General features: G+C 40.2%; 1 protein-coding gene and 1 pseudogene across 1 annotated transcript in view; one reads left to right on the plus strand and one right to left on the minus strand.

Moving 5' to 3' along the window:
* Positions 1-17,807, plus strand: part of CTNND2 (catenin delta 2) — a 700,986-nt gene that overhangs the window by 158,162 nt on the left and 525,017 nt on the right. The window contains exon 2 of the mRNA XM_011364122.1: positions 15,482-15,594. Within this exon, the coding sequence (XP_011362424.1) occupies positions 15,482-15,594 (113 nt within the window). The remainder of the gene's footprint in view (positions 1-15,481; positions 15,595-17,807) is intronic.
* LOC111742431 lies at positions 10,780-10,898 on the minus strand (annotated as a pseudogene).

The following is a 17,807-nucleotide window of genomic DNA, read 5'->3' on the forward strand; positions in this document are numbered from 1 at the left end:
AAATATGGATAAAACTCTTGTTAGGCTGTTTGTAATCCATTCCCAGCAGAGGAATTTCAAAATGGAAAAAAAAAAAAAATGAAAGGAAACAAACCTTCGCAGCTTGGAAATAGGTTTAAATTCATTCTTTTGAAGTTGATCTGAGAACGGATCACACCGAAACATTCGAGTCATGAAGCTACTTTAGTAAAGAGGGTATTTTTTATTTGAATATGTAGTGTTCTAGGAAATGAAAAGTAGAATCAAATCCTCTTGTCCCATTTGGACTTAAGCAAGTTAATGTAAGAATGTTTACGTTTCAAATATGTCGCCACCTAAGCAGTGGAGAAATAGATTTCAAAGATGAAACACAAGGGTTGACATGCATATGTACATTTCCATACCTTAGCAAGAATAGGAAAGACCACTGCTGTGGCTGTTACTGTGTTTTTGTCTCTGCCATATCACTAGCTGAGTAATCTTCAATAATTCACTTACCCGCTCTGATCGCCAGTTCCCTCCTCTTTACACAAGTGGATTATATTTCATATCCAAAATCTTCTACTGGGTCATATGAAGATATCATAATTAGAGTAACAATACAACTGTTACTATACAAGTACTCAAACCGCTATACCATATTAGGATACAAATGTAACAACTCCCCTTTACCTGATGTCAGCCTTATGGTAACCTCAGGCCCCTCAGTCAGCAGTAGATATGACAGTGGCAATTAAAAACCACTTCGGAGGCAGTGAGGAACAGGAACTCTGAAAGATACATGCACAAAAAAATCACTAGAAAGAACTGTCAACAATATAAATGAAGCGGAAGAGAAATGAGACTGTTTCTTTGGTTGTAGGAGTCAATAGCTGTCTGTGTCCACAATGCCAGAGGACTTACTGTGTCCTCCTAATTATGAAAAAGCTCTGCAGTTGACAGGGACGTTTAGGGACAGGCGCACTGATGCCCTTACCATACAATATCCTTGTAATGTAGTAAAGGGTCCATGTTAACACCATTGACCTTCAGATGCCAAAAAACAGTTAAATTATATTAACCATTGTCAGTGAAACAAATGACTTCAATAGAATCTCAAAGGGTTTCTTACTTGGAGTATAGACATAGGTGAGATAGTGCATCACATTAAATATATGAGGAAAATTGGATCATTGTTGAATAGTAACCTTTTACTTAAGTCAAAACTTCCCATCTAATTTGCTTGGTATTCAATCTGGCTCTATACTACAATCAAACTGAACCCTAATTGCTCCCTGAAACACATACATGCATTCTATATTTGCCTAATTCTGTGCCTTAACTCATGCTGCTTCTTCCATCTGCCATGCTTTCCCTCCACCCTCTAATGCGGTCGAATAGTAAACTCATTGTACACCTCAAACCCTCCCTTCTGCATGTGTCATTGGCTTTGATTTCTTCCTTCGCCCCACCCCTTCCATTTTCCCTGACTGGATGTCATCTTTCCAATTCATTTATGTCTCTCTCATGATGACTTTGCATTTTACTTTCTATGCTAATTAATGATGCACAGATTTCCACTCTTTTACTACACTTTTAAAAACTCTCAACTGGATCTGCGTTAGTCAGGGTTCTCCAGAGGAAAAGACTCAATAGGATAAATAGAGAAAGAGATTTATTATGAGGGATGGATCAGGCAGCTAAAGAGGTGGAGAAGTCCCACAATCTGCCACCTGCAAGCTAGAGGCCCGGGAAAGCTGCTGGTGTTGTTACAGACCAAACTCAAAGAGCTGAGAACCAGGGGAGCCAACAGTGTAAGTCCAGGTCCAAGTTTGAAGGCCAAGAGAACCAGGAGAGCTGATGCCAACGGGTGGAGAGCATGAGTGTCTCAGCGCAAGCAGAGAGAGCAGTTTGCCCTCCATCTGCCTTTTGTTCTCTTCAGCCCCATAAGGGATCGGGTGGGGCCCACCTGCACTGGTGACAGGACAGTCTTCTTTACTCAGCCTGCTGATCAAATGTTAATCTCTTCTTGAAACACCCTCACAGACACACCGGGAAATAACGTTTTACCAGCTATCTTGGCATTTCTTAGCCCAGTCAGGTTGAGAGGTCAAGTAGCCATCACAGGATTCATACCCGAACTAATTTTGTACCCATGTCTTTCCTACCTGCGCCATTTAGCACCTTGCAGAATGCTTTGCACGTAATATCTGTTGCCCTGCGATTATTTCGTTTCGTAAATGTTTATGTGGCACCGACTGTGTGGTGGGTACTATCGATTTGGATGAAAAAGGTAGCACTGTCTTTGCTTTTGAATCAAATGTAATCATAACTCCAAAGGTAATTGCAACTCGTGGTTTGCTTCCAGGCAAGTAAGCATGGGTGGCCCAGTCTCCAGCCGTGGTTGCAGTTAGTAAGGAAGTGATATTCTTTCTTCATTTCATTTATGTGCCAGAGCAACCTGATATTGTAGTCCTGAAGAGCAGCAACGTTCCCATACCTAGTTGGGCGAAATTTTTGATTACCAAAGACCTAATGAGTTCTAGAACGCTCTGGGAATTTTGGAGCCGCTGAAGAGACTTGAGACATCTGCTGGTCCTGAAAGATGCTCAGCTCTCAAAGAGTTACCAGTAACATTTATTAGCAAATTTTATGTTAAGAAGATGGGAAGTCATGGGAAAGTTAATTATTCTGCCATGCAAATGAAATAGCATAAAAGTATATGAAAATATCAACTTGACAATTGAGTTTTTTTTGTTTTTTTTTTCAATGTGGATTTCATGAACCTAGTAGGGTTTTGGTACTTCCTCTTGCCACATGTTTTATTATCCAGATAAAGCATGTTCACCATAGTAAACATAGGCAGGAATATTGGAGCATCATGCCTCAGCATCCTCTTTCCCTTCATTGGCTATAACTGAGTTTTGCAGTGGCCCTCTTAAAATTAAGGGCCATTATTAGAAAGGGAGATTTCACTTGTAGTGTAAACTTGAACAGTACAATGAGTATAATTCCTCTGTGGTTAGATATAATAATTCCAATATTTTATTTCTAGGAAGGGAAGGAATACTAAAATAAAAGAGTGTGAAATGGTAAGCCCCAGTCATCCCTCATTAAAGAAATTCGTGTTATTATTTTGTCTGTATTGCTCTTGGCTCTATAGCCTCTCTTCAAATGGTGATACTAAGTAGTCCTAGAGTTCCGAGGCAGTGGGGTTCTAAAGAGTTAGTTTGAGTTTGACTTCCTGGTTCTACTCCCAGCTAGAACTAGGAATCTACTTAATATCTTTGGGGAATCTACTTAACATCTTTAAGTCTGAGATATGTCAGACAATGAAATGCCTACATTATTGGATCAGTGCGAGAAATGGATAAGTTAATGCATGTAAAGTCCTTAGCAGAGTATGATACATCATAAGTAAATACTTATAATATTTATTGCCATTATTATGTAGTATTGCCATAAAAAGTCATTCCCAAGCAGATAGGGGTATGAAAACCACTGGTAGAAATTTTTCAAAATGTAAATATCAGAACCTAAGTACTATACATTTTTAATCTATAGTTCTGGGTTCTGTACCAAGCATTAAAAGAAACTCTAGAGGTAGTTAAGAGTCACCAATATAGTAGTAGTATTAAATTTTTAAGGCTAACCTAATGGGTTTTTTCCTCGTCTTGAACTACCAGGAATTGAAACCTACTTTATTCTGTGGAGTCTTTATCTCATTTATATGAATTAAATAAACTACAGTAAATATGCTTTATTCGAGTAACAACACATCTGGCAAGACAAAATGGCAGAACAAAGCAGATGGAATCCTACAGATCGAAGGAGTTGGTCAAAGAAAGCTGTTTTGTTGTATTTTCATTTTATTGAAACTTCTGGAAAGGGGCTGATGATTCAGCTTCAGGGTGCTGATTCCTGTCATCTTCTCTCTTGCTAGGTGACCCAGAATGACATCGGGCTTTTTAAAAACACTTATCTGTCAGTCTTGTGAACTTCCGCAGACAGCTCTTTGCCATTGTTTTTGACTCTTCGGCAAGGTCTCCATAGCTTCACAGTTGACACTGATTTGTTCCATTCCGTTTCCACATCATGGTCTGCTCTTTCCAGATTTGCCAGACACTTTGCTGTAGGCTTCCTGTTATTACCCTGTCATTTGTGCAACCTTCTCTTCAGATTTGGCTTTACGATGTGTTTCAGTGGGATGAAATCAACGCAGCCAGGAGTTTGTGCTGATAAAGTCAACCCATTCATGGTAAATGGGAAAAGTGATGTGGAAAAAAAGGTCACCCAGGGTCACTCGATGGTACAAATCCTTGATGAATGCAGAGATGAGGGACACCAGGGAGCAAAAGCCATCTGTCTACACAGTAGAAAACTGGTCTTTTCATCCTTCTTGTAGAGGCACAAGCCAGAGGACATAGAACCACAGGCCTGGACTCTGATCCTCTCCCAGAGAGAAGACATCTGAGGACAACGTTTAAACAATGATAACAAAATACTTCAAAACACTTGAACAGTCATTTTGCTCCGGAAGGGCTAGCACAGTCACTAAGTCAGATTCCGTAAAATCATTGACTCTTAGAGCCTGAACAGAAATCATAGAAATGATCTTCTGTTCTTTTATCTCACACAGAACTGGCATGATTGTATTGTGTTGGCATTGCTGCTTCCAAAAGCGAGGTCTCAGAACCTGGTGTGGCGTATGGTTTTCCTTGGAGGTGAAGTAGGAGGACCAACTGCAAACGAGGGTCTTCTAGCTCAGCACCTCTGGCAGATGGTTCAAAGGTCAGAGGCGTTTCAGGTTCAGTCTTAAGCACATGTTCCTTTCTCAGATGTTTCCAAATTCTTTTAGAAAAGGACCTGACTCCCAAGTAAAGAAGGCGAATGTGACCCTTGGACTAACTCTTCCTTCCTCCCCAGAATGCCAATGACACTTTTTCAAAGGGCTAACCCCATAAACCTAGAGAATGTGTGAATAAAGAGCTATATTTCACTAAGATTGAGAGGCCATCAACTATTATAGTCACTTCATGTGCTATGAAGAAATCAAAATGCTTTTAATTAAACTATCCCATGCTACCAAATATAAGTTATCCCGATTCAAGAGAAAGCCCAGAGATATTGAAGTATAAAAGAATCTTAGAACTGATAAAATAAAATCTTACGATGGATGAGTTTTACAGCTGATAAAATATAGACGATAAAGTGGTAAATTAATAACTTATGATACCCGAGAAAGTGGAGTTCTAAGCAGCAGGAAAAGTAAAAACAGCCAAAAGTTTAAGGAAACTCTTACAAAAGTTTGTAGAAGTGGGGACATGAGTCATGAAATATAACTAGAAGCAGGAGATTAACTGAAAATCTGTTTAAATATCAGTTTGACCCCCAAATTCCCATCCCCACTGTACACAGCTGGGTGCCCGCTCTTCCTGCACGTTGACAAAAGACTAGAGGTTTCTTCTGCACGGGACGAAACTAGAGTCTCAACTCAAGGAAGAGTGTTTCAAGCGGGGTACTGCAAGTCGAGAGTGGGAAAAAGTGAAATTTTACTTACTGAATTTTGAGCCCCTCCCCTTCACCCTGCCCCCAGCCTGTACCCTACACAGTTTTCACAACTGGGGCTGCCAGATATTTACATTCAAAGATGGAGCTTGAGGAGCCCCCTGGGAGTTCTGCACGGACACGCCTAGTGCTTCTCCTGGAGAGCACGGCTAACAAGCCCCAATTCCTGCCAAGAGTATGACAGCTTTCTCCCCGCACCTCAATAGGAGCAGACTGCCAGGGAACTCAAGGTGTCTGAGAGAGCCTATCACATGAAAGAGCTTCTAAAACAGAAAATCATTATAAAGTAGGAAGTATACTGACAGAAGGAAACGTAACATTAACATCATTGAGGAGGGAAAGGAGATGTTTTCACATCTGCAAAATAAATACTGGATGATAATTAAAAGAAATATTCAGAGGAGAAAAAATAGGTCTTAGAAATTAAAAGTACAATAACAACAATGAACCACTCATTAGAGACCTATACGTTTAAAATGAGGAAACTTTACAGAGAATAAAGCAAAAGGTAAAAAGATTGAGAACTAGAAGAGAAAAAGATTAAAAGAAGAAACTTAAGAACTGATGTAGATTTTAACATCTGAATGATGAGTTAAAAACAAGAGCAAGAATAAAAAATATAAAACAAAGGGGAGAAAAGCATAAATTTTCCTTTCAACAGAATAGAGAACTGCCTAGGATTGAACAACGTAAGTTTCTAGATGAAAAGTTCCCTCTAAATGTCCAGAAAATGTCTAAAAATAAATTTATGTCAAGACACATAACAAATTTGAGAACACTGGGGATCAAGAGAAGACACAAGTTTTCCGGAAGGAAGCGAAAACAGATTTCATAAAAATATAGTAAAAACTCAGAATGATGCACATTTCTCGGCAGCAGCATGGGAAGGGAGCAGATAATGAAGCGGTGTCTCAAAACTCTGAGGGAATATTATTTCTAACGTAGAATTCTCTCTGTTCTCAGCCATAGCAAGACCTGCATGTGAGTGTAGAATAAAGACATATCGGACATGCAAGGTCTTAAAAACTGCCTCCCATTCGCGCGCGCTCTCTCTTTCTCTCTCTCTCTCACTGAAAAGATATTTTTCACCAGAGAAAAAGGAAATAATGTAGGAAAATGAAGGCAACAGGTGTAGGAAGCAGGGAGGCTGCTTGAAAGAGGGTGCCCCCAGCACGGAGTGAAGGGAGGGCCGGGGTGACAGCCGTGAGGGAAGTCGGGTGACAGCAGGCTGGAGGGCACGGGAGAGTCCTCGGTAGCCGAAATGGACGTTTCCAGTGTTTATGCCGAGAGATGTTTATGCAAATCGAGGGAAGTTTTGGGTCAGATTCGTGATAACTATGTGGACAACTGAGCAAACGAACAACAGGAACACAAAAAGGCAAGCTGTTCAATTAGGAAAAAGAAAATGTTGCATATTAGTGTTAAAGAAATCGTACTATGAAGGATTTACATCAGGATATTGTTCTACCTAAGATCTCAGGTTAACTCTACAGGGAAGATGGGGGGAGATGGGGGGAGATGGGAAATGTGTATATGGGAGATGGGGAAAGGGAGCTAAATCCTCACATTTCATCGTGGGAATTCAATTGATGACGCTTATAATTAAAAGTTCCAGGAATAATAATATGAGAAAGTTAACAGAGATACGGAAATACAAATCAGAAAGCGCAGTTAAAAGCATCTGACTCTGAAGAAGAGGAAGTGAGACGGTAGGAATCGTGGCTGTTTTTCAAATAAACTTGAGAAGCATTTGAACCATTTCAATTTGTGCATGTACGATTTGATGTAAAAACAACAATGACAGTTATTTTCCCATATACCATTAGAAGTATAAATGGCTGTTTCATATATCATTTTGTATATTTATTCATGTAGTTTATATATATGATCAGACAGGGAAAAAAAAGCAAGGAAGAAATTGAAACGAGGCATCACCTAGACATCTTTCACAGCCCTTTCAAATGAGAGTCACATGTTTTTTTCCCTTAAAGTTGATTAGAGTAATGAATTCTGAGAATAACATGATGAAAAGATGTTTTATAGAACTACCGATTTTCTTGAAGTCCCGCAGAAGTATCCTCATATGCATTCGCGATCATGAAACACCTTCTCTGGAAAAAATTATGGAATGGCCTACGACTTGGCCGTTCCATTCGGGAAGCTGTGTCACCAGGAACTTGGGTCATTCATTCATAAACAAACACATACCCAGCTCCAGTGATAAATCATGCATTTTGCTCACTTATAACATGATAACTTAGGACCTAGCCCCTTCCTTAAGAAATTAACAATCTAGGAGGACTACAAATGCTCGAACAGGTAGTTATAATAAAATACATAAAGCACAGGAATGAAGGTATAAGCTGATTATCATCGGATTACAAATAATGGTATTATATACTTTTGAGAATTGGAGATTAGAGTGGTGAGCCATTAAGGGAACTTATACCTTCTATTGCTTATTAGTAAATTTTCCTTTCTCATTCAACTTAACTCAGCAGGAGGACCAACGTTTCTGTGAGGCCTTATCAAGGAGAAGCCCAGAGCCTTCAGTATCATGATTAGACCTGTCGAGTCTCATGTCCCTTTCTGCTCTCACCGTCCAGCCTACCAGCGGTCCATTAGCGTACGTGAAGACTTTGCCCAGGACCGCCATTTTGTCTGTGGATGGGTGCTGGTCCTCAGTATTCCCTTCTCCTACAGGGGAGGCTGACAAAGACTCCTCGATGCCTGAGCATGGATAGTCCACACAGATGGTCTCAGGATAAGCCTTGGGTTCCCCTTCCTGTTCCATCCAGCTGTCATGGTCAGTTTGAATCTTAAGTCTCTGGGTTCTAGCAATCAGATCTGTGCTGTAGGAAGCGTCTTGTCTCCCAGGACCTAGCATATCATCCATCTTCTGCATTCTCCACCTCCGTCCAGTCTCTTTTTCCTCTCTTCGTATTAGTGAAATCAAGGCAAGTCTATTTTTACTAAATTCACTATTCGGTCTAGGGTTTTCCAAATTCTCAAATCTGGCTTGTATGATCCCAGCTGAAGCTATGCCACAAGATTAAATCAAATACTTATCGAAGGAATTCTTGAAACTGTGAGTACCTGTTTTCTGATTTCGATTTTCCTACTGAGTTAGCTAAGACCCCACAAAAGATTTACCACTTTTATCCATTTGAAAATATTTAAAAAACATCATTTAATTGAACCAAATTAATTTTTAATTTAGTCTCTTTAGGAAGAAGTTACAAAACTATGTGATAATTGTTCTTATAATCCTAACCTATTACGTGACTCAATGATGTGCGATTCTAGGAGTGAAAGTCATTTAAATCTGGCTCTTCGTAAATTTTAATGAAATTTAGTGTTTATAGTCACCACTTTTATAAATTTTTACGATCTCTAGAGCAAGACAGTGTCCACGTAATGGGGAGGTTTAGATCTAACTATACTCTGCTTTTTCTTAAAACTCCCTTTACCGTGAGACGTCCTCTAATCCGCCCACTGTTCTTAATTCCAGTGAAATCCTAATCTTTCTGGCAATTTCGGCATAACATTTTGGGATATTTTTAAAACAACTTTATCTGCGTATACTTGATATAAAAAGCCGCCTGTATTTAATGTATACAACTTGCCGAGTTCGGATATATACTTACAACTGCTCTAACGGTCACCGCAATCAGGGTAATAAACATAATTATCACCTCCACTAGTTGTCTTGTTCCCCTTTGCTTTTCTTTCTGTTTCTTTTCTTTTCTTTTCTTTTCTTTGTAATGCTAACACTTAATATGAAATACATCCTGTTGCAATTTTAAGCGCACGGCCCTGCGTTGCTCACTATAGCCTCCGCGTCACACGGCACATCTCCAGGACTTGTTCATCTCGTGTAATCGAAACTTTACACCCACCGAACACCAGCCCTCCACGCCCCGACTCCCCAGCCACGGCAGCCGCCGTTCCGTTTTCTGCTGCTTTAAGTTCGTTTTCGATTCCTCACTTAAGTGGCATCGTGCAAGTTTTGCGCTTCGGTCATTGACTTGTTTCACTTAGCATGATGTCTTCCAGGTCTGCGCGGCTTATCGCAGTGGTACGCTACCCCGTTTTTCTAAGACCGAATAACATTCCTGTACGCGCGTGTGTGTTCTGATTTTAATTGCTTGCGGAACCTCCGCACGGTTTTGCGTGGTGGCTGTACCATTTCACCTTTCCGCCAGCATCGCACAAGGGGTCCGGTTCCTCCACATCCTTGCCAAACGTGTTATCTTTTGTTTCTTTTGACAGCCATCCTAACAAGGATGAGGTGACATCTCATTGTGGTTACGATGTGCATTTCCTTGGTGATTAGAGATGTCAAGCACTTTTTTATATACCCGTTGGCCATTTGTATGTCTTCTTTGGAGAAATGTCTATTTAAGTACTTTGCCCATTTTTCTGTTGTTTTCTATTGAGTCGTATGGGTTTCTTAGGTGTTTTAGAAATTGACCATTTTAAATATTTCCTTTATTCCATAGGTTGCTTTCCGCTCTGTTGACTGTTTCTTTTGCTGGAAGAACAGGCAGCCTTTTAGTCTCGTGTAGTCCTGTTTGCTTATTTTGACTTTTGTCTCCTGTGCTTTTATCACTTTTGATATAGCTGGTTTGACATCCCCGCTTCGCCACCGACGCTGCCCAGGAGAAAGTCAGTCTGGTGTTCTTTTGCCCCATGATTATTCTTCTCTTTATTTCGCCGGTTTCCCTTTCCCTTCTCCCCTCCGAATCCAGATAACTTTCAAATGTCTTCAGTTTTCTTCTCATCTTTCTTTTCGGTCTCACGTTCACTGAATTCATTTAATACCCCATCGTCACTTACGACTAGTGTACAAATTTTACTAAGTGTATCCACATACTTTTGTTTTTCTCAGTTGATGTCTTAGGTGCCCACCTGGGCTTGCCAGGAATCTCCCTCTGCAGCGTGCCCTTCCACCTCCAAGTCTGTGAGAAATCCAGGAAATTATTCGGTCGTGGGAGGTCTTCCCTCCTTCCAAAGGTCGAACTGAGTTAGAACGGGAAGAATGTCATCTCTCCGCCCACACCGCAGTCTGGGTACCCCCGGGGAGCAGAAGCTCATTCGTTGTTGTGAGGACGCCTGCCCCAAGTTTGAGAACCACAGTTTCAGCTCTTTATTTTTCAATTATTATTTTTAAAAATTTTTTTAACCGAGGCAACCCTCGGTTGACCTCACCGATTGCAAGGACCTTGTCAACTTACAGTCCCTTATTTTTTATGCCTATAGTACCTGGTCTTCCTAGGTGGTCTCCCATGCAAGTACTAACCAGGCCCGACCCTGCTTAACTTCTGAGATCAGACAGGATCGGGCTTGTTCAGGGTAGCATGGCCATAGACTAGTTTTCAATTCTGGTGGTAAGTTATCAGCTCCAAGCATAATGCCACACCAGGACCAGCTGGGGTCGTCAGAGTTCCAAACCCCAGGGATGTAATGTGACGAAAACTTCCCTATGAGCCTAAGGCTCTTCGGTGGGGTAAGGTAGGACTCAACTGTACTGTGAGCAGCAATACAGGAAGGCATTTCCGAAGCTGCTCTCTAGATTTCATAGAAATAAAAATCATTTCAATAATGAATCTTAGTGTGAACGTTAATGGTAGCTTACCGTGGCATCATAGGTTCTCTACATCAATGGATTGCTATAGTCTCTAAAACAAAAGAATTGAAAGTATTGGGGATATTTAGTTCATCCACTATTCATTAGTTCCTTCAGCATCCCCACTCTCTATGCCCAGATCTCTTAAAACATCACCTTTGATCTCATTCTCTTTCCTGCTTTTGAAGGAAGAAATTCTTTTCTGGCCAAAGCTAAGCTTTTCACCTGAATAACCTTAATATCTCTGTAAAGTGAAGACAAAACAGAACCTAGGAAATAGTTTTATGAGGTTTACACAAAGTGATACATGTTAAGCACTTAGCTCTGTGCACATACATTGACTTAACAGGTATTTATTAAGCGCCTACTATGTGCCAGGACTTCTCTAGACACTAGATAGAATAGCAGCCCAGCAGGAAAATGTCCTCCTTATATACCATTCTAGTCACTAAGCACTCAACAGGAAGTGCTCAATAATTTTAGCCTCCAATTTTATTATGTTTTATGTTATATTAATAAAATATAAGATTTTAGATGAAGAAGCGAAACTTCCTTGCTCCTTGAGGAATGTGACATTTACTATATACTCCTTAGTGAAGCACAGAGGGATAATTCACTTAAATCCTAGCTTGTTTCATATACACAGTGACAAAGTAAACATTTATTGAATGGGCATTTTAAAAAGGCAACACATTGATTCAGTTTCCTTAATAAAGAAAATGTCATTTCAATTAAAAAGTTATCAGGCAAATAAAAGAAACACCCCAAAAGTAACCTTTATTTTGAATACCATAATAGCAAACATCTTCTTTTAAAGTGTAAAACTTTAAGTACTTAACTAGTTAGTACTTCACTTAGCGCAAATTTTTACATACAGTGGAAAGCATGCATTTAACAAACATGAGGAAAAAAATTGTTAATTCTTAAAACCTTCCAGCTTTTGGCAAAGGTAGTGTAACTGGACATGAAAATACCTTCTACCCGAAAGAACAACAGAAAAACAAACAGACAAAAAAGATGAAACACCAGCTTTCAAAACACTGAACTTCAGGCAGTGAAGGACAGTGATTCCTAAGAGACACAGCAAATAAGCCGAGCCCTGCCAGTGAGCCAGTTTATTGCTTGAGCGAGTGTCCTCAGGATAGTATACAAAGAAGAGAGATGCAGGCAGAGCCCAGGGGACTGCCTGAGATGTGGAGGCAGCACTGAGTGTCTAGGTGGGTAAAGGTGGCTAGAATCTGCAAAGCGAAATAGAAGGAAGGTGATTACTGATCAAAAGGAGAAACCTTGAGATTTGCAAAGGGTCCCTTTCTGCTAATTGGTGGAGAACTGAGCAGCCTCCATGTGCAAGGAAAGGGGAAGAACCATCTGGAAGGATGAGAGGAAATAGCCCCTGGTGCTCACACCACGACCAGGGGTATATGCCTGCACCCACCAGCTACACTGGGAAACCCTGTAATTCGCAAGACGAAGTGCCTGCCTAGGCAGTGCAGAGTAACTAGCCCCACACTAAAGGCTATTATGTTACCCTTAAGGAATAAATTCGAGACTCACATGTATCAAATCGCCTCCACGTAACTAACTGTGCCCCGGAACAGAGCGTAAGATATTTGTCGGAATACGAAGATACCCAGAGCACAATGATTTATATTCAGAGATCACCACACATTCAGAGGACCAGAAATCAGGTCCACTGAGGACAAACATCAATCCGTTGAACCTGACACAGATGCTAGAATCAGGACATCAAAACAGTTTTTATATGTGTATTGCATGTGTTCAAAATGTTAAGTACAGACATGGAAGCCATTAAAAAAAAGGCCCAAATGAAATTTCTGGAAGTGTTGTACTTACTCATTCATCAGTGTCTGAGATACACTCAGTGGGGTCGATGGTAGATTAGACATTGCAGAAGAAAAAACTGGTTAGCTCGACAACACCAATAGAAATGATCCCAAAAGAAATACAAAGAGAGAGAAACAAATTTAAAAAAATGAGAAAAGAATCCATGAGCTTTGGGACAATGTCAACATAAAATTAATATACACTTAATTGTAGTCACTGAAGAAGAAGAGATAGCGGAGAAGAGAAATATTTTGAAGAAATTAATGGCTGTAAATTTTCAAGATTTGTGGGAAACTATAAATCCACAGATTGGAGACCCAATGAACCCGAAGCATAAGAAACATGAGGAAGATGACCACGAGGAACATGAAAATCAAGCCGTTCGGCACCAGTGACAAAGAGAAAGTCTGTAAGGGAATCGGAGAAAAAAAAAGACACTACATATACAAAGAAACAACAATAAGGAACATCGTAGGTTTTTTTGTGAGAAACAATGCAAGCGAGAGGACAGTGGAGTAAAAACGTCCTTCAAAAATGACGGCGAAATAAAGATGTTAGGCACGTAAACAGTTGAAAGGATTCATCACCAAGAGAACCATATTACAGAAAATATTAAAGGAAGCCTTTCAGACAGAAGGAAAGTAATGCCAGATGGAAATACAGACCTACACGAAGTGAGGGGCGGTAACTATGTGTTTGGAAGGAGCTTGCTCATGAAAAAGTGTCTCTTGTCATCCGCCTCCCATGAGACTGAAGCGAAGGAACAGTGTAGCGAAGCCACAGCCTTCGGCAAGCTCACCCGAGGGCTGTGCTAGCGGGGAGCCAAGGTTTATGACGCAGATTGCTTCATTGTCTCACTTTTCGTGCTATTCGTAACAAACATGTGGCCAAGTCAGGTCCCTTAAATGATATAAATAATGAACATCTATCTACCTATGAGGAATTTTATATTATCTTCATGTATTACCTTTTTAAGCTGTCATCGACTCAAAAATATGAATGAGTCGGTTTCCTGTTATGCAGACAGATTTAAGATAAAACACATTATAAAGCTCAGAAATATCAAGTCTACTAAAACTTGCTGTTTTTTGGGGGAAAGAGACTGCCTACTGAAAGCAGTCGAACTCGAAGAAAGAAGGGAAGCTTAACTGCACAAAATGCATTCGGGAGAGGTCTTGGTATTGAGCCTTTACAAAGAACCTTTGCTGCCTGTCACAATATATAAGAATAAAAATTTGATCTCAAACAACATGCTTCTTCAGTTTCAGCCCCTAAAGGGAAAATTTGAGCCCACATGTGTGGAGTGTCTCTCACTTAGATGCGCTAAATAATGTCAACATAAAAAAATAAAATCCGCTCTTATGGAAAAGAGCAAAGGTATTTTTAACACAAATAGAGGACACACTGGAGCCTACCTTTTAAAGGTCTCGCCCGAGAGCGTCCCAGGGTGGCGAGTAAAGTTAACTCATCTTTTCTGGGAAGGCAGATCCATCCTGGCCATGTTGGGAGTTTTAGTTTTCCAAAACTGACCTCAACTCTACGTTTCCGTATTTTTCAGCATTTTTCAACATTCTTGTTTTTTCCGTCTCCAAAACATAACCGTGCAGATAATTTTTTTAAAGTTAAAAGGGACATTGTAAAATTATTTCCTGAAAATTTTAGTTTAAAACACTTGCTTGACTGCAATTACATTTATTTAAAAACTTAAGGGTACAGGAAACTAAAATATAAAGGCTAAACTATGGTGCAAATCCCAGGAGCTGCAAAGCTACCATCACTGGTGTACAGGTTGGATCATTTTTCAATAAAGTTAATCCTGAAACAGTGGATTTCGGGCTGCTTTGTAGACGTATTCGTCATTGGTTTAATTGGCCCTTTTTAAAGGCGATATAGCAAAATTTAAAGGTTATTCCCTTAGTGACTCTACAGGATAGCATCTGTATCATGGCCATTCCACTGAAATTTAAAGCATAACGGAGTGTAGTTTTAAGATTATGTAAATAAGACAAGGATCAAATTAGCTAGAAGTCCAGTAGGAAATAAATACGATACTCCAACTGATAGAAAAGTGAGTTATTTCTTTATTAAATGTGTGACAAGGGTATTAATATCTGTTGGGTGCTGGCTTTCTTCCAAACATAGCTCAGGCTAATTTTTCATGAAAAATATCTCATTTAGTCCTCACCTCAATCTTATGAAATAAGTATTATAAACCCATTTTGTAGATGATGAAACTGATACTTAGATTCAGTAATTTATTCAAGGTCTGTGGCTAGTCGGTCCCATGACTGTGATGGAAACTCAGGTTCCAACTCTGTCTGAACTTCAAATTCGTCTTTGATTCCACAGCGACGTCCTCTGCTGCTCAAATTTAGTATCTTGGTAAATCAGATTTTTCCCCTTGACCATCTTGTCATTTTGGCCTGAATCCCACTTTTTATATGAACGATAGAATTAATCATGTGGGTGTCTTTCTTTTAGGAATTACAGTTTGAAAGACTGACTCGAGAGCTGGAGGCAGAACGCCAAATCGTAGCCAGCCAGCTGGAGCGATGCAAGCTGGGGTCGGAGACGGGCAGCATGAGCAGCATCAGGTACTGGACGCCCCGCCTTGTCCACTTCTGTGCTTTGCGTTGCTGGTGGGAGTAGATCGTGTTTGTCTTCTCCTTCGAAGCCTGGCGGTGGGGTTGGAGCGTTCGTTCAGATGTGGGGAAGGGATCGTACCTGACCTGACATGAGATGTTCAAACGGTGTTCAGAATGACCTGGTTGGTACTCGAAACTCTTTTAACAAAATTAACACCAGCCCGAAAGCAAATGATGCATAATTTTGCACACAGGAAGGTTTTGCATCCGGTCTGCTTGCTGGCAATCAGATGTCACATCATAGTGTCTCAGTTTGGATTTTTTTTTTTTTCCTAAATGATCCAGAGTTGTAGGTTCTAGAAATGAAAGACAGAACATTTCGATGTAACGTATATTGTTTCCCACTATATCATGGTAAATTATAAAATTGCTCCTCATGCATCAACTACGCATACAATTCCCATGTGGGAAAATATTTCACATCCATAGATAGAATGATAATTCAATTAGGGATTGGTTTGAGATGATCAAATATTTTAAAACAAAACAAAACAAAATATAGTCATTTGACCACAGAATAATTTGTCCACCTTAGGATTGTTTTCATATTTAAAAATGTAAGTGAGTGTGTGAAAAAAAATAAATAAAACTTTATAAGTCAACTTTCATTTCTCAGAAATGCATTATACTTTCCTGTCATCTTGTTCTATGTTTGTTTTTGACACTACGTTTTTAGGGAAGTGTCTTTTAAAGAAACAGTAGTCACTGTTGCAAATAAACTCCAACAATATAGCAACTTAACACAGTAGAAGTCTGTTTCTCATTCATGCAACAGGTAGAGGTGGTGGGTCCTGGTCACGGGGCTGCTTCTTTGCTCCTCCTTCACGCAGCGAGTAAGGACCCAGCTTCTCTCTTGAGAGCCCTGCCATCCCCTGTGGCCTCTTTGTCAACTGCCTCTCCTAGATGGGAAGGGGGCAGGAATTTCTGGGCTCTTCCTCTTGAGGATGTGAAATAAGCCCATTAGTGAGAACCACTCACCTGCCTCTCCCAGACGGGAGAGGGGCAAGAATTTCTAGTCCTGGGGTCTCCAGCTGCTCTCCAGAAACAGGAGCATGAGTTGGGTGGGCTCCTAACTACCTGTGTCAGAAATGACTTAAAATATCACGTATCCATTGCTCTAAAGTATTCATTGCTGTGAGAGTAATTTTGTAGTTGGAATGTTTCTTCGGTGGGAAACCTGCCATTAATCTTTTAACATTGTTTTTTCTTTGTGGAGTACTGGTAAACCTTTCCATCAAAATCATTGCAAGTTTTTTGTTAGACAGTCACTTACTTGGATGAATACCCTTTCCAATTGCAAAGCCTTATTTAGGATATGTGGAAGCATATCCACTTCTGTATGCAAGTACCTCTGCTGTAAGAGGTGACAAGTAGGTATAATGTCATCTCTTAAACTCATCAGAGACTTCTCTGAACACCTAAATTAACGGAATCAGGATGGACAAGAAAAAGTGAATTGTGTTCACTTAAAATTGTATTTAGAAGGTTGACTGGTGGAAGGTGGTCAGTCTAAGGTAGGGAGAAACAGTATTTATATGTCTGTATTTGTATTATTTCACGTACATATTGGAAGAAACTTTTGTCATTGTTGAATACCTCCTCAGAAGCTAAGCCTGTTGGTTTTTTTTGGGTTTATAAGCACCGCTGAATTAATATCTATTTCTCTTTGAAATCAGTTGTTTTCCTATTGGTTGGATTGCCTTTTCGATTTGCATCTCTCATCTTTCTCTGTAACATTTTAGTATGCTGTACCTCTTTCATTTTGTCTTGCCCACCCCCTAGCCCCTGGTAGGAGCAGGTCTGGGGGACCACATTGTGTCCTGTGCCTTAATTCCCGCTTCTGATTGGATCAGAAATGGATGTCTGACCCAAGGGTGATTCGTTCAGTGACCAGCCTTTAAGATACTGGGCTCTTCCTCTTGAGGATGTGAAATAAGCGACACTGTCCACTGGTAGGCACTAGGGGATGGTGGCCAAATAGATTGTGTGCTAGTGGAGGGATCTGTGTGGGCAGAGAACAGCCCAGAAGACCGGGACCATTTTGTTCCTGAAGGTCGAAGAGACCAGTTTAGTTATTAGGACTGGCTGCGTTACAGATGTGGCATCTATAGAATTACCTTTTAAATTCTTAAAACCTTTCCTCCTCCCACATTTGATTTGAT

The sequence above is a fragment of the Pteropus vampyrus genome, unplaced genomic scaffold (assembly GCF_000151845.1).
Source record: "Pteropus vampyrus isolate Shadow unplaced genomic scaffold, Pvam_2.0 Scaffold94, whole genome shotgun sequence".
Lineage (NCBI taxonomy): Eukaryota > Metazoa > Chordata > Mammalia > Chiroptera > Pteropodidae > Pteropus > Pteropus vampyrus.